We start from the raw sequence: 21,520 nt of genomic DNA, 5'->3' as shown, positions 1-21,520 counted from the left end.
TTTAGTTATTTTGGATTTAGGTGCGCATAAGCAACAGAAGCTCTCAATCGGCAGTTTTCCTTGAGGACTCTCCAACAGCGTTCACAAACGTTAAAATTCATGATAGAAACATCGCGTTCTAACTTTCAGTCGTGCTAAAGCAAAAAAGAAAAACGTAACTTCTTTTCCCCCGTTATTCCTACGTCAACTTCATTAACCTCAGCCAGCCTAGCATTCTGTTGTGTTAAAGCTGAACTCGATGGGAGAGAAGGAGTTTCTGTAGAAAACACTGTCTTTTGTGTCACCACTGCACGATTGCTACCGTGCCAGAAAACATATGCAAAACAGCAAGCTGGAGATATAGGGATGAACAGGTTCTGATGAGCGACTAATACAACTGCCGCATCGTAATATGTAACACATAATATAGCTAAATATATGATGTTTGTGTCTCAAAGCAACGCCGGGTGCTGTGGGCAACACGTCGACAGGTGTTTCTGATGTTACTCGACAATAGAGAGTTGCTTAATGGGCACCAGTAGTATATGGTTGCATTTGCCTTCCGTAACCACTAAAGCTGTCTTAGAGGCTCTGAAATAGCACCAGGGTGCCTTAGTAACTAAATTAATGAACTTATCACGATATATAGTTAGAATTGTTGGCAAAGAATGCACACGTTAAATTCTTAGGCGAGTGATAAAATACAATAAGTCGAAATGATGCCAGGCAAAAAGTCAAACATCTAGAAAGTGACGTATTTGAAGAAATAAAGTAGAGTTTTTTTATTGTCATTAAGCTATCCGAGGTCGTGCGAAACTCTCCGGTATGCATCAGGTACTTTTAAATGGCCGCAAAGAAGTGCGTTCGAGCTTGGCTTTAAAATGCTTGCACTACGTAGAGTACAGGCCACCGAGCGCTCATGCCGCGTACGAGACCTCGAAAGTGAGCTGGAAATTTACAATAAATTTTTTTTTTTTAATTCCGGCTTGCCCACTTCGCGACGACGCGCGGTGCCGGGCTTTCGCGCGAAACCTGGCATACAACGTCACGCCGTTCAGGTGACGTCAGCAGCTCGGGGTTATCATTGGTTTACCGCGCCAAATATTTTCAGACGTCACGCAGCTACGAAGGCCGCGGCCACACCGCGCTCGCCTATAGCCGACGGAATTAGGGGAGGGGTCGAGTGGGTGGGGCCGGCGGAGAAGCGCCGACATTTTGGCGTGCGAAAATTGAGAGGAGACGGGGAAGTTCAAATTTTGATTGCGCATAGCTCATCTTCAACAAAGTGCGTTCAAATAATTCTTGCAGGACGATATTTGTAAAGCGGCGTCCTTTAACATCCCAGACATGCCGAAACATTATTGAGAGCCACTTTCAGAGGCATTTTAAAGTTCACTGGCTTCAATGAAGGGGAACTCAAGCGTGCGTTTAGCAGCGTGGTTAAAAAAAGAAAAAGAAAGCGAATTAAAATAACACATGACAGAAATAAGGACTAAGTATCAAAGTTTCACACAGTAATGCTGTCATCGTTGCCATCGCGACCAAATGGTGGCAGACACGGAGTAAAGACAGGAGAGGCTACAGCTGCCCCAGCTGTATTACTGAAGACGTAGTGGAAGTCGCATGCCTCTTCGCGGAGGAATGTTGAAAGTTTGTCAAGCCATGTGACAGTTGAGTCGCTAAGGCTTCTACATCGCACATGCCGACAGAACCATGGATATATAGTTTTTCGATGTCATGGAAAATTTCTTAATGCGGCTGGTGGCCTCAGTGAATTTTGGCACTCTTTTCAGGACATCTTCTTCACCTGGACGCAACATCGTGCTACATAAACTGGCGTTTATTGGCCTAAGAATGCTTCTGCACAAAAGCTTGGCGCCGGGATGAACCCCAGTCAGATGGCCACTCAGCTTCACAGTCCTGTTTTGACGTTGCTCAGTCCTGTCCCTCAGCTCTGCAAGTCTGGCGTCAAGAAAGCGGCCGTGCTGATTGCTCTTACTGCGATAGCCAGCCTGGGTTGTATTTAAAGGAAGGGGAGAGGAACGTTCCTACTTCCCCAGGCTCGAAATTTTACGTAGGTGAACTATACCGAACCCCATTATTTTCGACGAAAACCTCCAAGATATGAATGGTGAAAATGAGACCGCGCAAACCAAAAGCCAACGTGGTCAGTAAATACGCCCCTGCAGCCAGCAGTGACCCCTTGCGTTCAACACAAGTCGCTGTTTCAAAGATCGGAGAGCGCAGGTCGATGTATTCCCCTGAGAGTTCAGCGCTCAGAAGTACCCGCTGGATCCGCCGCTGTTTGACTTACAGTTGTACTTACGTCAGTGATCTTGAGAAGGAAGCGCGAAACGGGACAAACACAAAAGAAAGGCGACGACGCACAGCGCCTGTGTTCGTCGCCTCTCTTTTGTGCCTGTCCAGTTTCGCGCTTCCTTCTCAAGATGAATCTAACCCTCGCTTGCACCGTCGAGTCTCCATGGTGATAGGATATCTCTAGAAAAGAGCGCGAGAACAAAGGCGACACACCAACATGGCAGAGCTTCCAGCTTCAAAAATACCCCGTGCGGACATCTCTTCATTTGTTTCCTTCCTTAATGGCGGAATACTAAGGAAATGTGTGATTGCACCCCATTTCGTCGCCTGAAGCATGAAATGACTGAAACATTGTGCGTCATGTGCCAGTTGCATGCATGGTATATTGCGCTAGCCCGCTTTACTGCTCGTTACCAGCATCGCCAGCCATCTTTTTCGGTGCGAAATGTAAGCATTTCCTCTGTCCTGCAAGATCCTCAGCGCGCTTTGGTAGAGTACCAGTGCAAGGCTTTCATTTGCTCGGTTGCGCAATGACCGATGGCGCGCTTTCTCGTGGGAGCCTCTGAGGGACCTTGGCTGGTGTCTAGCTGGCGTCACCACAGGTATTTCTTGTTCAAAATCATTGCCAGCGGGGTCCGTATTACCGCACGTGCGGGAAATTTTCGCGAAAAACTTGCTGCTAGTGTGTGAGGAATGAAAGCGTTAAATGTTGCGCACATTCGCGATTCTGCGCCTTCTCATCACATAGATTTGGCGATGTCGAGCCGCCCAGGCACATGGGCGTGTACTTGGGAGAGGTGGTAGCAAATAAGTAAGTCGGTCGCTGACACCGCCCCTGTTTGTCTCCTCGCCTTCGATTATACAGTGCTGCCCCGCGTCATGTCTGAGAGGAAAATAACGCCAGCCCCGTTTACCTTCGTGAACAGTGGTGTACCGGCTTTTCATATAGCGTGCAAAAGTCAGGTTCCCCAGATAGTCCGAGGATGAGTCTACATTATGCATTTATCCCGTGTATACGCTTTTCTCTCCTTCACCTTCCACATCGAGGGATGCACTCTTCGCAAAGAGCCAGAGCTTTGTTGGGAAAAGTGTAATTATCGCAAAACAGCGGGTGTCCCGTATAAAGTGATTTACGACTGCTATCATGCCATACTAGTCTCACTCAGTCACTACAATATCTCGCAACACATTGGAGTGTCGCATCTGTAACAATATGCGCAGCACGCAACGCCTGCCGGGTCGCGTGAGCGCGAGCTCACGCCATCCTGCCTCATGGTGCCCTCGAGCCGACAACACGACCCACAGCCTTATGGTTCGTCATTCGCGCTGTGCCATTGATCCCGAGGCGGCAGGTTGCGTCAAGCTACAGAACCGCTGTGGGCGAAAAATTGATACGCGTCACCTACCTGCGGAGTGTGTCCTGCAAAATGCAGTCGCATAAACACTCACTCTTCATAGATATAAGCTTTGGCCCAATGTAATCGTTTCCAGCTGAACTGAAAACTTGAAACTCAGTTGAAAATTTTATTTCCGCTGTTGTTGACGCAGATAAATTTTAATTTAAATTGTAATTCAGAAAATTTTGAATTCACGAAGTTTGCGACAGCAAATATGCGCTAAGTTGCATATTTTTCTTTACTTTTCACTGAAGCAAGCAAAAGCTTCTAGCTGCCAAGCGTTATTCTGCGGTAGATAAAAGAAGAGGATGCAAGAGAAACGTAGTTTCGAGACGTCGAGACCTCTTACTTTTCTTATGCGGCTAAACTGGCTAAGAAGTACGCATCTTACTGGTGTCCGCATATTGCCCGTCAGCTCGGCAGCGATGTGCTCAAGGGCGTTTCCTTTCTTTTTTTCCCTTCTGCGCAGGCCGCTTCCCGCCGAGGGATCCGAATCGATGCCATTTTCGGCCAGCGGCATGAGCAACACCTGCAGAGCCTCCAGTCGCGCCAAGCTTATCATCCTGCACCGCAAGAGAAGATGCCTACCCACCTAAGCGGAGCTCGCAGCACCGTAGGCGACCCATAAAGAAAAGCTAGGCTCCTCGCTGCAAGCACCCTTCTTCCCTGTGACGTCTACCTGCAGACAATCTCCTTTCACGCTCCGCCCTCTGTTGCGTTACGGTTTTGACGTTCGTCCCCCCTTGGAACTTCTATCGTGCCGCTGCAGTTACGGTTTAGTTTTCAAGGTTTTGGTGTTGGCTGCTTTCGGCGTTAGCGTTCCTCTCCGGTCTAGCTGCGAGCTTCTTTCAGACCAGCAAAAGTTCTTCTTTCGACACGAACACCGAGACGGCTGCAGCCAGGCAAGAGCTGTGCTGCGCCGACGGCGAACGCTTTCGTGGGGCCCCCGGAAACGGGCGCGCGTTGTTCGCTCGTAGCCCCGAGGCTCAGCGCGGCTCGCACCCATGGCCCGAGCCCCGGCGGTCTCGCGCCTGCTCCTGGCTGCCCTGCTCGCGACGTGGTGGGCTGCGCTTGGCGGAGTCGCCGAACACGCGGCGTCCAACGCCACCGAGGCCGGCGGCGAGGCTCTGCTCTGGGCTCCCGGCGACTGGCAGCGCCAGCTCAAGGGGTGCGACAAGTACGTGGACGGCGCGTGGAACGGTTCCGCGCGCGGCCCCGACTCGTCGCGGTTCCAGCTGCAGCACCCCTTCCTGTCGCTCGTCGAAGGCGTAGTGCCCAACGTCACCTACGCAGGTGGGTTCGTGCTCGGCTCTTTCGCGCTCTCACATGCCTGGCACACGAAGGTGCAGTGGGCGGGAAAATCACCTTTCAGAGAAGATGCTTTTCCCGTTTCCGCAATGCCTGTCATCTTTCCGTTCCCTTTTCGTCTGTGTGTGTTGGTGTGTCTTTTTTTCCTTCTAGGTTTTAAAAGATCTCTCCATTTTCTGCTTTTCCGAGCGACTGAGCTGAATGCGCAAGAAAGGTAGAAAAGGTTTAAACTAAGGTTTAAAAAAGGTTTAGAGGTTTAGAGGTTTAAGAAAAAAGGTTTAAGATTTACAAAAAGAAGAACAAGATGTTTCCCCCCGTTGGCTCGCCTTTTTAACCTTATCTTGTTCCTTCGCTGCCGACCGCATGATATTTTTGCCCGTAACATTTGGACACAAGTATTTGGGTGCGAGCGTGGTCCAAAATCTATACATTGTGCAACTAAGCTGCTTAGAAACAGTATGTAGGATAATTTTAAACAGCGAAAGCCACCCACCGTTAGCGCTTATTCTGCTCGATCTACCAAAAGCTCAGGAAAGCGTTGGGCACAAAGTCAACAGCGTAGCAAGCGGAAAGCAAATGGGTCGACTTCCTAAAGAGATAAGGTCCTTCTGTACCAGACTGGCGGCGGTATCTGTGACAGTGCCTTGAAATGGCCAGCTATATGTTTCGTCTTTTTGCCGACAAGGCCCGAAATACTTGTTTTGCTCAGCCTGTGCAAGGGTACAAGCCCGCAGGCAGCATAGCTTTAATGTTCGGCTCGACTGTATACGGAAGGCTGCTCCTGGCGGTGCCCACGTAGTATTTACGTTAAAGAACGTAAATGACCCTAAAATTGGCAAGTAAACACTGTCAGTCGATGAACCTGTGTCGAATATGGCTGATAGCTCCTTCAGTTTGTCCCCGTGTACTCTTACAACTTTAAAGAAAACAATGACTGAGCAAAAAAATAAGGACCACAAACAGCAGACAGAAAGCACGCCGCAATGTAACTAAATAGCAAGTATTGAGCTGGAGCGCGGTTGTCGAACTGCGGATCGTGTGCAGCGTGCTACAAGAGCACTGAAAAGTGCCGATAAGTATTTCTGATTGCAAAACTTCCTGGTAATTCTATCTTACGGTCTCATTGGGATGTCTAGATGTAACTTTCTTTTTTTTTAGTTTTCATTGTTATTCTTATAGCGTCACTGTCGGCTACCCGATAAATGAATAAATCAAGATGCCAGACGGTCGGGGCAGGCGGCGAGCTCGAGCCTTTCATCACAACGAAAAGGAAAATAACACAGGACTCGCTGCGTCCCGGCGTGAAAATATGCCGCGCACGCCAAGTTGAGCTGCGTGGCCCGCAGCGGCACGCCTGCTCGCGGGCGCGCATTTGCATGCTGCCCAAGGGTTGGCTGCGGAGAGCGCCGCCCCAGTCGATCGTTGACGCTTCATTACCGAGCCATTAACCGGCAGCCGAACTGCGCGGACACACGCACGCACGTACACTGATCCGCGACGCAAGTTGTTTTCTCCCAACGGCGAGCACTTGGGGCGTCCGCCACCTGGTTCGGCAGCCGCTCGTTTGGTTTCACCACCTGGCAGCAGTGTTCAGCGGGCGAGCGCTTCATCGGGTCGAAGCTGGGCCCGCGCCGCCGCACAGGTTGCGGGTCTGCGCGCGAGCGAGATCTATAGCGGCACGCGTAGCGCCGACGGCGCGGAAAGCGCTGCCTGTCGCGTTAATCACCCGCGCGGAAGCTGTTTCAGCCGCGCGTTTTCTCAGCTCGCGTACCGCTGGGCCGGAGCTTCGACGCGCGTGCAAGCTATTCGAATTTGTGGGCCGGTCATAAACCGGCGTCTAGAAGCTGGTCTCTTCACAACAGCAGGCCCGGGCCGACGCCAGGTGGCGTTGTGGTTTGTGAGGAGCTCGAAAATGAGATGAACTCTGCGTTAGATGGAATATTGACATCCAAAAGGCTGGAGGGTCGCCCGGTACTCTCATCTCTTGCCTGTCTTGCGCTCATTCTGCAGGTCGCCTTTTCAAGGCTTTTTTCGCCGAGACCGTGAATGGAGAGGAATTTTTTTTTCTATCTCTTTATTCTCACTCGCGAGTATTCGGGTAACATTGAGGCTTCTCAAAGAGACAAAAATTCATGATTTACAGGAAATATTGTTGCTTGTACGACACCAAATGGACAATATCGGGCTGGGCAGCACAAAAAAAAAACACTTGCAATGAAATTATGCTGTGATTAGTGTGTCGGAATGCAGTCTAAATTGCAGCTTTGCAACGCTTACTACCGAAGCGTCAAGCCTGTTGAGCCTCAGTCAGATTCCCAGACAATCTTGCATGCAAATATCATGAGATATTAGGCTTAAAGACGCGTTTCTACGGTGTATGGACTAACTAGAAAATATTCGGGACTACTTTACTATCTAATGGAATAGAATGAACTGCTAGCTTCCAATTTTTCACACTACGCATGGAGCGCGACTTCATTCCCGTCCTTTTTATCATTAATTTGGTAACCTGTTTACGGGGTATGCGTGATAAAAGCAATTTTTTCTCGGTCCTTCGAAGTTTTCTCGTGGCCATAAAATTTGTCAGTGCTCCTAATTTCATATGCACACTCGTCTCCACCAATTGAATGCGCGTGTGCTGGTGCGCATTGTGTTTTTCACGTGCACATGGCATGCACACCTTACACGGTAAGGACAGTATATCAGAGGCGTCAGTAAACGAAACGCGAAACTCGAAGCGTGCAGCCTTGGTGTTGTGACTAGACGTGAGAGAATGGTAGGTTTTGACGACCAAATCGAATAAGAATAGTTATACTTAGTTTGCGATTCGAGTACGAATACTGTTGCTACCAACCGAATCGAATACGAATCGACTATTTTTACGAATATTCACTGCTTGTGTGAAATTCGTACGAAATCAGTAGACGTGCTCAAAGTCAAAGCGCTAGCGGTGGCGCTGTGATATGGCGCTATAACGTACGAAGTTACAGATATTGCTGTCAAAGGACACAACACTAATCTCCACTAATACCGTCATGGTATACGTATATCAGAATTACCTTTTGCAACTGATGACGACGATGACGTGCGAACTATGGACACCGGGTTTACGAGATGCGCGTTCTCGGAAAAAAAAAATTCAAGCGCTGCCTCGCGACGCAGCCACCTGGTCATGTTACCAGCTGATGGAGCAGGTTGAATTGGTAAAGGCACAGCGCAGGCGATTGCCCTGCGCGGCTGCACCGAAATAAAGTATTTTCCCGCACACCCGCATCCCATATAGGTATGTTTGTGGCCGAAAGAACGCTTCCGGACGGCACAGAATTTACTGGCAACCGCACACTCGCTTTATCGTTTCATTCATTGGCGACTGCATATTAAGGGAACAGGGCGGGCATAGCGCTCATAATCTCTAGTATGTATAGTACGCACGCTGCGGTAATCTCTCCAATGTTCTTGCTCCCATACTTTTCCTTTTCGAAAATACATTCCTGAGACGTGATGCCATTAGAGTAGCTAACTACGTGTGTAGTCTGCAGGGCTGAAAAATCACAAATGGTTTTCTTATCTTGTTGTAGTCAATCAGCCGTAGAAATCAGGGGCAGCGCAGTCTGCAACGCTACAAAACGGGACATCGTTTAATTTAATGGGGAATTTTGTTCCCTTCATTTTTGTCTTCATGTCATGAGATTGCTACGCTTGCATGCAAATGTGTGTGATGGTGTTTGCTCAGGTGCCGAAAAAAAAGCATTGGTGCAATATCGTTATCTAGAGTATGTGCATCGTATACGATGCAGATACTCTAGAAAACTGGGAAGCAGTGATAGTAATGCGCACTCAAGTACATTATGTAATATATTGCATAATGTACTTGAGTGCGCATTACTATCACTGCTTCCCGGCTTTTTTATAACCGTTTTCCTTAAAATACTACTCCTTTCGGCGCTATAGGTGTTGAAAACAAATAGAGAAATTTGTAAAACACAAAAATCCCAGCATGGGACAGCACAAAAAAAAATCTTAAATGCCTTCAACATCTTTGTGAGGTCCACTTTTGAGCATCACAGCCAACTAGAAAGTCTTGTTTGTTCGTTTGTTTCTTATTAGGTCGACCATCAGTACCCCAGTCAGCCACCTTTGGCAGCGCTCCCGATAACCCTACTGCTCGGGGAAAGTAGCAGCCGCCCACTGGTCTTGTAGTTTTTGAGCGCAGCTATTAGGCGCCTATTTGTGGCTTGAAGGAACCGAGTTGCGCTATAAAAAAGACAGCCACAGGAAAAGCGAAGAGACAGACAGAGAGGCGAAGAGGCTGTCTTTTTTATAGCGCAACTCGGTTCCTTCAAGCAATGCACCAACTCGCCCAACAAGAAGTTCTTCTAAACTATTTGTGGCTTGCGAGTCGTCGTCGGTGTGACTAACACAAATATAGCAAGGGGAAGAATACGGCGAAAGATGAAAGTACGGCGATACTGAAGGAAGGGTGAGACTGAAAAGGCGGAGGAAGGGGTAGCGGTGAAAGAGAGAAAGTGGGAAGCTTAAGGTGGAAAGATAGTGCGGCAAGGACCGGCGAGAGGGGTCACGCTCAGTTTGCGCCGGCTGTTGCGTAATGACTTTCTAAAGGCGTTTACAGATTGCCGCCATGCTTAGAACGTGCACCGCAACCACCTATGCATAAGTGCCTACGGTGGATGCCGTAGCTAGCAGATGCCCCCGCCACCCCTCCGTTTCAGGCGGCACACATTCCTTGCCACTCCTTGCGCAAAGACTGTGGACCCCTTAATTGTGGCACAAGTGCGTGGCTGATTACGTTCGCATCGGCGTAAATTCTACCACAAAACTGCTAGCCCCAGCTTGAATCAGCCGTGAACAGGCAGTCGAGCCGTCAACCAGCACATACATGGGCGTCTATGGGGGCTGTTTATGGAGTCCACGCCGTTTATCCCGGGAACGGGCACGCGGTACTCTGAGTGTGCGGGCCACGCGCTTCGCGACCTCCTCCAAACGAAGACACGTCCTTTGTGGCTTCAGCGTTTCTCCTCGAAGCAATGAGACAATAACGTTGCGACGCGTTCTCCCAGGGAGCAGCAAACGCGGCAGAGGACACCGCAACCGGGCAAGGGTTGCGCCGCAGCGCTATAGACCGCTGAGCAGCCTTCGTTCATCGGTTCAGTGCAATAGTTTAGGGGCCTTTTACGACAAAGAGGCAATGCTTTGCATTGGGGAGCTTAAGAGTCGCCCGTGTTTTCGACCTCACTATATCGCAAGATCAAGCTGCGTTCAAATTTTGCATTAGGGAGTACTGTAATAGTCTGTCTGTCTTTTTTTTTTTTTTGTACCACCGGGATTGAGCTATCCGCTACTCTCGGGCCAGCCATCCGTTTTTGACCACTAGAAAAGTTGCTGACGCGAAGCGCAATCCTATTTGCCGGGAGAAAGAGGAGAGGGGGAGGAGGTTGCTCTGGCAAAGCACAGCGTGCGCAGCCAGCCGAGGTTGCGCAAGGTCCGCTTCTCCCTGTCGGGACCAAAATCAGGCTGTTGCTCAGCGGCCCCGGGGGCTGTAAAGAAAAGCCGTGCGCCGTAAAGCGCGCGGGCAGATAAATTTTTTAGCTGGGCCAAAGGGCAGAAGCCGGGGGTTCACCCACTTGCGGGGCTGCTACTGCTGGCGCGCAGGCGGTAGGGCCGTCGCATGGTCATCTAACGGAGCCACGTCTTCCCTTTCGACCGGAAGGGTCGCCGACGCGCCGAGAGGCCGTATAAAAATGGGGTCCGCGTGCGTCCGGTCACTGGCCGCCGGGCGATTACGCGGAGCCTGGCTTGCTGCTTGGCTGTCCATCGCCGGTTGATATACCAGCAGCCCACTCCCCGCGGCCTGGCTGTGCGCAAGTGGCGCCGTCCCTGCCAGAGGGAGGAACGAAGAAGTCGCGCTCAAATGCAATATACATATATCTATTCCGAACGGGTGGGTTCGGTGAGTGTGCGCGTGGCATCAGTATGAAGGTGTCGTATGCGCGCATAAATTCGTGGCACAGACGCAGCCAAATCCCCCAAGTGTGCCCGACGGCACGAAACAGCTCGGCGGGAGGAGGGGCGAACGTGCGGCAAATACTCTCAACTGCTTACCTCCCCGCCCCTAAAGTCAGCGCCCCCTTCATTTTCATCTTTCACGATCACGAGAAAGAGCGGGTGAATTGCGAGGTGGCTAAGGGTGCAGACCCCAACAGCGATAACAGGGTTACTTCGGCCTGCACCAAAATTGAGACAGTAGAGGAGTCGCTGGACACGGGCGCAATTTACGTCCTCTCCTTCGTGGCGCTGTATATGTTGTTGTTGGGGCGGAGTTGTGGTGGTGGCGTTATAAAGCGGGTGGTGTTAGCCTTGCAAAAGTATTGCTGGCACTTGCATTGTTCACACTGCGCAGGCCTCGTAGTGGCAAAAAAGCTGCCGCTTTATTTGATACTCCAGACGACCAGTGGTCTCTGATACTTTAATTAGCTTGCGAACGTGACTGATCGGACTGGTTGGTAATTCATGACAGCTAGGAGTACAACATAGCCCAACTTTTAGACAAGGACAGCACGATGGTGTCTCGTCTCTTCTTTGTCGTTGTCTGAAAGTTGCGCTGCGTTGTAGTCCTAGCTGCCCTTAAAAAGTAACCGAGCCACGGAGGCTGTCAGCGCGTCACTTGTTAAATAACGAGGCGAATGAGATTGTCCAACGGAACGCTGCGCTTCAGAGCACAAAGCAAGGTCTGGCGCTTTTTATGAACGCGTGGACTCGCCGTAAGGAGAAGTTCCACACCAACCATGATGGCAGTCCCTGCGCGGAGTTGATGAGGCACGTCGGACCTTGCGCAACCACGCTGGCTTGTAGGCGGGGGCGGGGCGTAGGCGATGCAGGAGAGCGGCTTGTCCTTGCGGAAGACTTCTTGTAGCACCAGAGATACATTTGTAGGGGCTAAAAACTATGAGAAGTAGTGCGCCACGGGCTGCTTTGCGAAATTCGCGTCTTTTAAAACGCTCGCTGACACTGAGTGGGGCCGGACTCCGTTCTCGCAGCAAGGCGCTTTTATTGTTGTTTCTTTAGCTCCGCCGGCCAGTCTAACGGCGATGCTGACTTGAGATCAGTCCGACTGGGGAACATGTCACAAATTCTTTTAACTGTGGCCTCATTTAACCGTATAGAATAGGGCATATTAAAACTGTACAGTGTACAGCGCTACTAGAGGCACTGTGGTGCCGTATTGGAGCGTGTTAGGGTCGCGGTACGCTGAAGCTCGCACAATGAAAGACGTTTTACTGACGCTAAACATGTCACGGAATCAACTGCGGAAGTAGATACCATTGAGTGAAATCCTCTGTCTTTGAAATAGCAAGATCGAAAATCCCAAATACGGCGGAACACAAGCATTCATTGTTGGCTGCAGAACCACCAGCGAACACCTTTTCGTTATTTATGTGTAGCTTTGCTCAGATGGTCGAGCCCTGGGAACCTTCCTTCAGCCGCGAACCGGCATCATTTTGAGCTGAGGTGTGGGATCGTTGGAAGGCACTTTCATATGTCGCCATGGTATCCTTCGGGCGCATGTCCATAGAGAAGGGCACCCATTAGCGCCGGGGCCGTGAATTGTAGACGAAGCCGGCGACAGGCGTGTGGACCACAATGGAAGACAGTGGGCTTCAGAGCAGCATGGTACACAGCATGTGTGCCGTCATATTCTTCCTTCGCCTTGGCCGAACCATTCGTGCGGACCTCCAAAGTTTAAGACCCAAGTAACCCATATGTAAGCTATTCTAGAATGAGATTATTTCACCACTGCGTCGGAGGCGGCTTTTAGCGAAACTCCGACCCCGTTTCTAGACCCTTCTGGTGGATGGCGTAGCCATCACTGTATTTGCTCTCTGATGGGTACATAAAGCTGGAGGCTAGAACTCACTGTCCGGAAGCTAAGCATGCGACACTAAGACTACCTTTTTATATCTGCAAACAGTCCACTTCCTTGGCAATCACGAACAATAGCATCCGAAGTAACAAAAAATTACCATCCTCCTTTTAGAAAAGGTCATAGCATCTGTTTTCAGTGCCTCCCAGGCAGCTGCAGCATTATCGGCAACGGCCTCCCGACGCAGCTGCTCCGTCTACAAGAGAGCAGATAGCCCGTATTCCGCTCACAATAGCGGATGCTTTGAAGGAGATTCCCATGATTCAGTAAAATATCTTGAAGGCTTCTTGCTACACTTCAGTATTGCTGTCCTTTCCGGCCTCCCAAAATAATGGTCCTTTCTCGATGTTTTTATGGTAATAGCGGCTTTCTTTAGAGACCAACGAAATACGCATGATTGTCATTTCTGCAAATCTAATATCAGTGGTTCGTTCCTATGTTGCGATAACAAAACTGAAGATACTTTTTGGTTCAGCTCGTATTCCTCGCTGCTGAGATTCCATGCATCGGCTGAATTAAAGCTAGTAAAAAGGGGGTGCATGTAGAAAGACTATTTGGTTTAGAGCAGGTTTAACTAAAGAGAAGCGAACTGTAGTTGAACTCCTTCCAGTTTAAGAAAAATGGGAGCACAGATTTGAGAGCAGTGACAAATAAAATGAGAGAAAAGAGGTGGGAGAGGATGTAAAAGTAACTCTCAGACTTCTATATATTTTCACTCCGAAGCGAATAAAGTGACGAAGTCCAGGCGCAGAGTAGTCACATAACAAAACGCATTGGTCAACGCGGAAGTTTCATGCCACCATGTGCTAGGAAGGTGACGCGGTCTTCCCGGAGAGAGTGACATATGCGATATCGCTGTGAAAACAAAGCCAAGCCGAGGTGCATACCACAGCTCTGTCGCCAGTGTCCCCTGCGAGAAATATGTCGCTTCAAATATGCACGCCAAGCGATACGCGGAGATGTCCAATCTGGACCTGGACTCTATGCATAACCGACGAAGTGGAACCGGGAGAAAGGAGAAGCGGACAACTGTTTTGGCCGTCAAAGCTGCGCATATATGAATATACATAAAAGCTGTAATGAGGCATGGTACATGATAATTCAGCGCCTCAGAGCAGCATATGCGCGCAGTACCACTGCATAATGGAGGAAGCGAACATGTCTCCCTGTTGGCGCGCCGTTGGGGTTTTCCACCGGGGGTATCAACACCGGTCGCTGGATTGGAAGGCTTCCCGAAAAGAACAAACACCGCTTCCTGCGGCAGGCTTCCTGTCTGAACGACGGCCACTCCACGCGCAGCAGCTGCGAACAAGCCTTCGAGGGACTGAACGACAAAACATGATTACCTGTCATGTCGCCAGTGAAGGCACATTTCGTGCCGAGCACCGCTGCTGCAGGCGCAATCAATGTTTTTCTCGCGGAGTCTTCCTAAAAACACGTAAGTTGAAAGAAAAAAAAGAAATAAAGAAGGGCAGAAAGAAAAGAAGAAATTAACGAAGGAAGAAAGAAAGAAAGAGAGAGAGAAAGAAAGGAAAAAAGAAAGAAGGAAAGAAGGAAAGAAAGAGAAAGATAAGAAGAAAGAGAGAGAGAAAAAGAGAAAGAAGGAAAGAAAGAGAAAGATAAGAAGAAAGAGAGAGAAAGAAAGAGAGAAAGAAGGAAAGAAAGAGAAAAAGATAGAAAGAAGGGAAGAGAGAAAGATAGAAAGAAAGGAAGAAACAAGGAAAGGAAGAAAGGAAGGAAGAAAAAAAGAGAAGAAAAGAAAGACGGAAAGAAAGAAAGAAAGAAAGAAGGAAGGAAAGGAAGAAAGAAAGAAAGAAAGAAAGAAGGAAAGAAAGAACGAACGAACGAACGAAAGAAAGAAAGGAAGAAAGAAAGAAAGAAAGAAAGAAAGAGAAAAAGAAAGAAAGAAAGAAAGCAAGGAAGGAAGGAAGAAAGAAAGAAAGAAAGAAAGAAAGAAAGAAAGAAAGAAAGAAAGAAAGAAAGAAAGAAAGAAAGAAAGAAAGAAAGAAAGAAAGAAAGAAAGAAAGAAAGAAAGAAAGAAAGAAAGAAAGAAAGAAAGAAAGAAAGAGAGAAAGAAAGAAAGAAAGAAAGAAAGAAAGAAAGAACTTTAGTTTCTTAGTTTGCTCCTTTTGTGGTAGCCTAACTTAATGGTATTTTACGGCCTATCTGCATCTTTAGAGCAATCTGTATACCCTTCGTTACTTCAGACGCATGGTGGGCGGGCTCATGGCGGCATGATCCCGCCACCATGCTCGTGAATGACAACCGACAACCAACTTCGCCTGTTTACTCCCTTTCTGCCTTTTGCGCTTCACGTAGAGAGAAGGTAGCAGTAATGCCAACAGGCTCTTTTGCTCCCATGATTGTTGCCCACTTTCAGCTAAAGCAGTGCCTGCAGCTTTTAAATGCTAAATACAGGGATAGACTCGGCGTTCGTTACCACTTACCGCCTTATTATACGCAGCTGCCGCAGCCATAAGCGAAGAAATCAATAGACCTCGGAACAGATGGGCGAATGCGCAGCGAGCACGCTCCTTGACTGCGAGCGGCAAAGATAACCCCGGTCCTGGCGCACACTGGGCTCGGCGTATTTGGAGCGAGGGTTGGAGCGCCCCGCTTCGGTTCCGGCCTGCCACTCACGATTTAGATCGCGCACGGCCGGCTGCCGCGTCGTGCCCTCGGAGGCGGCTTTCCTCGCAACGTTCGCGTCGGTGTTCACCAGCGCTTCGTCTTACGAGACTCACCTGTGCAATTTCAGGACCGTTGATTGCCTGCGCGGCATCTTTCAAACATGGGTGTAGGCGCTGCTCTATAGATTCAACGAAAAACATCCGCGAGGAATCTCGAGTCTCTCTCCTATCATTATAGATAGCGCAACAAAGCGAACCTTTATACGCCGCAGTACTCCGCTGGAGAAAAGAACCGGTCCTCCGACAATGCAAGAGTTCTTGCCCCACCCACCCACCCCCCTACCCGCCCCCTTCTTTCTTTGCCTGTAGGAGAGGGACGGATGATCGTACACTCGGCGGGGTGTGGTGATACGGTGCGCGTTACCTTTTTTCTTCTTTCCGCGATGCATGAGCTCGAGCGTCCCTACATTTTTAATAACCAATGTTCGCGAGTATTCCTTTTTCCTTCTATGTGCCTATATTAGAGCCGTCTAGGCCGCAAATCGATGCCACTAACCGCAGGGCGGCCCGCTCCGTAGATGCCCGATCAATGCGCTAACCACGGCCGACCCACGCCTACTCTTACCTTTCGTGTGCCATGAAAAGAGTCGGCAGTGCGGTAATAACCTCTTGTGTTTCGTCCTTTTACGACTTCTTTGTTTTTGCTTTCACCGCCCTTTATCCGAGCACATGCACGCTATGGGCCCTCTTGGCTAAAGGCCCGTAACACGGTGCTGGCGCGCAATGCAGGCTCCGGTATAATGTCTGGAATGGCGCTATACAAAGCTCCCACTAAAGCGAACCCAGATAGCTGGGCAAGTTGGTTTACATTGGTCGAGAAAACAACTGCAGTGCCGTTTAGACAACGAGCGAAGCAGAGAAGGAGAAGAAGAGAATGAGAAAAGAACTTGGTCTTCATGAGAAGCATATGCACTTGTACACACATAATCATAAAGTGGGCGCACGAACAAATGCCGATCTCATGCACGCTGTCTTTTTTTTTTTTACATTTCTTTTTCCCAACATTCATCTGCGGGTCTGCGCGTATTCCGCCTTCTTATTTGTATGATCTGCGGACTGTTGCTGTCTCAGACCCGCCGCGGTGGAGCAGTGGCTTTGGCGTTGGGCTGCTGATCCCAAGGTCACGGGTTCGAACCTGCCCGCGGCCGCCGTATTTCCATGGAGGCGAAATTAAAAAAAACGCCCGTGTTCTCTGCGATATTTAAATTAATCCGGACTCTTCCACCGCTACGGCGTCCGTCATAGCCCTTATGTATCTTCGGGGCGTCATATCCCACAATTTGCGATTTTTAATGCGATAGCATTGAAATTGGTAATTGTAAATAAAAACCGTTAACGAGAAAAGCCGGTGTCCGTCCGTCTGTGTCACGAAAAAGCAGGTGGTCCACCTGCCACGGGCTCAGGTGGCAACCTGCCCAGTGTGTTGTGGGCATGGCAGGAGACAGTGAAATTAATTCAAATAAATTCAATGCAATTGCCACCTGTCCATCGTGGCTCTGCGCGTCAGCTTATTGGTCGAGAGACAGAAAGCTTCTCGAAGAACTACCTGTGCAACAATTAGCCTTCCGGGAACTTGGGAGAAGAAGCTTGGGTCCCACAAGCCCCACCGGTAGATAGTGTTTCGCTTTGGGACGTTAAACCCCATAAACCAACCAACCAACCAACCAAACAGCCACCTGCCGGGAGAGTGTGGAGCATCGCTTAACCGGTGCACCACTGCGCCAGTAGTGGTACGAGGACACGCAGCGATCTACAAATCTACGAAAGAGAAGAATACTTGAGTGGGAGGGATTTTAGTGCTATGGCATTGTACTCTTGAGGGCAAGTTAAGTGTCGTTAGATTTTATTACTCTCTCCGCTTTAGAAAACACCTTTGACCCACTTTCAGCAACTGTGCCTATATAGAAATTTATCTGCAGGAACGAAAACAAAGCGGTCGCTACGTCCCCGTCTCGGGCTAGTTTTCCTGATACGAAGGATGTCGTAATGAAACCAAAAAAATCACCCTTTTCCCCTCGATTATCTGCTTACACAGAGAAGATAAATTCCGCGGATCGTATCAGTTGGTTATTTTAAGTATTTATTACTTTTATGTTTTTAATGCAGCTATCGGTCGCTTCAGTGGCATTGTCCATACCTGGGGTTCTTGAACGTGAACTAGCCGCCGCGGTGGCTCAGTGGCTATGGTGCTCGGCTGCTGGCCCGAAAGACGCGGGTTCGATCCCGGCCGCGGCGGTTGAATTTCTTTGGAGGTGAAATTCGAGGCCCGTGTACTGTGCGATGCCAGTGCACGTTAAAGAACCCAAGGTGGTCGAAACTTCCGGAGCCCTCCACTACGGCGTCTCTCATAGCCTTAGTCGCTTTGGGACGTTAAACCCCATAAACCAACCAAACCAACCAACCTGAACGTGCACTGACATCGCACAGTACACGGGGCTCCAGAATTTCGCGTTCATCGAAATGCGACTGCCGCGGCCGGGGTCGAACCCGCGTCTTTCGACTCAGCACAACTGCTGAGCCACCACGGCGGCTATTGATCTTGGCGTGCTTCTGAGATATAACCGATGAACCAAGCAACGCCAGTTGAGCAGCTCTGTAAAGCTTTTGTGTTGCTTGTTTTATTCAACCCGGTGGTAACGAGTCGCACAGTGCCTTGATACAGTGACTACTAAGTGTGGTCCGTCTTTTGTCTGCTTTTTTGCTGGTCCCTCTCCACTCGTGGAGGGCATTTTCAGCTTTTTCCAGCCTGTGTTGCAATAACAATGTCTGAGGCGCATTGGGAGCGATGTGCAGTGCCGACTAGAGCACTATAAATTTAACAGCTGGGTTCTGGTACCAAAGGTGGGAATTCTGAAAAGATTGAGGCGGCATCATTCTGCTCGTGTGTAATGTAACATTTAACGAATACTCTTTTTGCTAATGAATACTCTAATGCATGCAACCACTAGCTGCCACGCAGTCACGTGACGGCTTTCTTTGTTTCTACCAGCTGACCACAATTTATTTCGTGTGCGCTTCGTGCATCTTGCTTTACTGAGAACTTCTAAATTGTTTTTTTTTTCTGCTCTGCAATTATTTCAGTTTTTTTTAAGTGCTCGAGAACTGTCATCTCTATTTACTTTCCTGAGCGATGTTGACAAAGTCACCGCAAACTAGAAGCGTGTACACAGCTATCATTGTGCTATGACGTCAGAGCCGAGCAGAGTAATGGTCACCAAGTCGACTCACGCCTCGGGCCTTTGCGCTTTCTTTTTGGTACCACAACCTTCAGCATCACATTGGTTGCATAAGGGCTGACACGGTGACGGGTTTATTGATTTCGGCGTCCCTGGCGAACTCCGTTCGGGCGACAACAGCCGTGATGTTCTGACTACGCTGCGTAGACCTTTTCTTTCCCAATCAGTGTTTGACGATCGCCCAGATGAACAGAAGAAATGCTGCAGTGCGCTCAGTAGCCCGGCTGAAACTCGGTGGATGTGCGAAGGCGCTGCAGTCGCAATCGGATCCTTCGACCGCGCAGGTGACGCGGCGTGAGCACACCTTTGCAGCGCAGTTCCTCACTCACTGGGCTATCATGTTCGTCCATATTGCTTCTAAAGCTGAGGAGCGTGTTCGAAGATTTAAAAGTACGTAGACAGCCTCTTTTGAGAGCATCCGTTCCCGCGGTACGTAGCTACAGTTTCCTTCCGCTGCGATAACGTCGTTTCTTCTGTGAAACGACTGAATGCCACTAAGCTCACTGAAATAACCGTGAAAACCTTAGATTACACGCGAGAACACAGTAAAATGTGAACTTCCACTCGCTTCGATGGACAGCAAAGCTTAAGATCTGGACCACTGGTGGTCCTGGCATCTTAATGCTAGTTACCAAACCGACCACGAGATCGTATGTACTTTCCATCACTCGTCACCGCCCCGCAAAATTTTTTAAGCCAGCTTCGTTAACACAGAAGATAGCGGCGATTAAAAATGATGCTCCTCCTCGCCCCACCCCCCTCAACTCTTACACGCCGACACGCCAGAAAAAAAAAATAAAGAAAACAGGCCGGAACTTCACCCCTTCGCGCCCCATCTAGTACCATCCCGCTCACGCCACCTGGGAACGCCCAATGAGAAAGCTCGCCCAGACTGCCCACTAACGTCATCGAGACAGGGGAGGCGTGTTGAGATGTCCTTATCAGCTGCGAGCTCCTGCGCGCAAATATTTTTAAGAATTATATGTAAATAATTTGCTGCACGCAGAGCTCTTAAATTTGACTCGGATACTCACATGGACCACCTCTACATGTCTGTTGTATTAGAATATCCATTAACATTATTTAAGGGTCCTTTATGCTAAAGACGATTATAATGCTTAGGGTTCCGTATGAGCAGGTAAGCCTTGCGTTGGATATTAAATTTTCTAAGCAGGGTGTTTCCCTAATTCACTGCTTAATTTTCAAAATACTTTAGTTGTCTGGAGAAAACTTTCACTTAAACACATTAAGTAGCGCAGAAAACTCACGGGCTTCTTGACTCCGCTTAAAAGGGCCACATTACAGGAAAAGCAGTCCTAATAAGCCGGCCGGCATCTATGAGCATGTTCGCTTTGTTTATCTGCACTGAAAATCATGCCGTCGTTGAAAGATGCCTGAGGAAACGACAGCTCATCACAACGAGTGATGAGCTGTAACTGGTATGACGCCTAATTATTTTCAAATGATTTTTAAAAGCTGAGTTGAATTTTTATTGCGCAAAAAGATGGCAAGACAGGAGGAGGAGGAAGAAGAAAGAAGGTGTACACAAACGCGGACGTGACTTGTAATATCCAAGGCACTGAATCTTGCGCCGCAGATACTGCCCCTTGCAAAGCTCGGGCTCTAGCGCTTTGAATACGATTAGTAATCAATCAACTTTGAAACGACACTTCAAAAAAGGCGATTCTTTCATTAGGGCTCTCTGTACGTTGAGATGCTCATTAATGCGATAGCTTTAAAGGCCCTGTTCACCAGAAAATCCGGTGTTGGTGCTGTCGGCGTCGGTGCCTGCACCGGGGTCGCCGTTGTGAGTGAAAAATCACGGGCATTGCTGAGACAGGTGCTCCCCAGAGAGCAACCTAGGAGACAGGTGCGCCACCTAGGTCATGCGGCCTTGCGACGACATCACACCCTGCTCTCCAGATAGTGAACAAACTGCACACCGTGGAAGGCGGCACTTAAATTAATGATTGGTCGCTTGGGAAGAGCAATCTGTGCAGAGCAAGGCCCACCGCTGGGAGCACCTGCCATCGTAGGACGGTGGCGCATCGCTTAACCGCTGCACCACTGCGCCAGGGGGGGTATGAGTACTCCCGGGGATATATGAATGTAAGGTAGAGAATGACCTTTTGCATGCATGGGAATTAACCCATTACGAGGCGGAGCTTAAGTGTTCCTTCCAATTTCTTTGGACTAGTGCGCAGCGAATCACAGTCAAACATCGCTGTCAAACAGGGACAAACAAAACTCTCCAGAAAAGAACAATAAAACATAGTGCTCAGTTCCATCGATATCCTCTGATTGCAATCCTATGCTGTTTTTTTTTTCTGGGCTGTATTACTATCATACGTTCGTTTAATGTCCTCAGTTGCGTATGCAGCGAAGTCACCGAAGGCAAAAATACTGGAAAACGACTTTGTAACAACGAAGTGGGCTCGCTCTGTGCACATGCACTGGCATAAGACAGAGTAAAAGTTTCATTACGAGTGTTTTTTTTTTTTTTTTTTTACGGCGACAGCTGTATATGCAAGTTCGACGAAACGAAATCATGTCGCCGTCATCTGCGGTGGCGTCCGTGCTTTTCTCTCTCTCTATTCACTCTCCCCCTGTTCTGTTTCTCTCGATGCGCCTGCCATGCCGAACACCGCCTTA

The 21,520-nt window shown here is 49.1% G+C and overlaps 1 protein-coding gene across 1 annotated transcript in view; it reads left to right on the top strand.

Annotated features, from left to right (window-relative positions):
- Positions 1 to 21,520, top strand: part of LOC149352684 (uncharacterized) — a 290,443-nt gene that overhangs the window by 78,402 nt on the left and 190,521 nt on the right. Inside the window, exon 2 of the mRNA XM_089581905.1 lies at positions 4,165 to 4,988. Within this exon, the coding sequence (XP_089438031.1) occupies positions 4,700 to 4,988 (289 nt within the window). The 5' untranslated portion in view covers positions 4,165 to 4,699. The remainder of the gene's footprint in view (positions 1 to 4,164; positions 4,989 to 21,520) is intronic.

This window comes from Amblyomma mixtum, chromosome 3 (genome assembly GCF_055824585.1).
Source record: "Amblyomma mixtum isolate Tamu chromosome 3, ASM5582458v1, whole genome shotgun sequence".
Taxonomy (NCBI): domain Eukaryota; kingdom Metazoa; phylum Arthropoda; class Arachnida; order Ixodida; family Ixodidae; genus Amblyomma; species Amblyomma mixtum.
The sequence above is the reverse complement of the archived record's forward strand: the minus strand, read 5'-3'. Positions and strand labels throughout refer to the sequence as shown.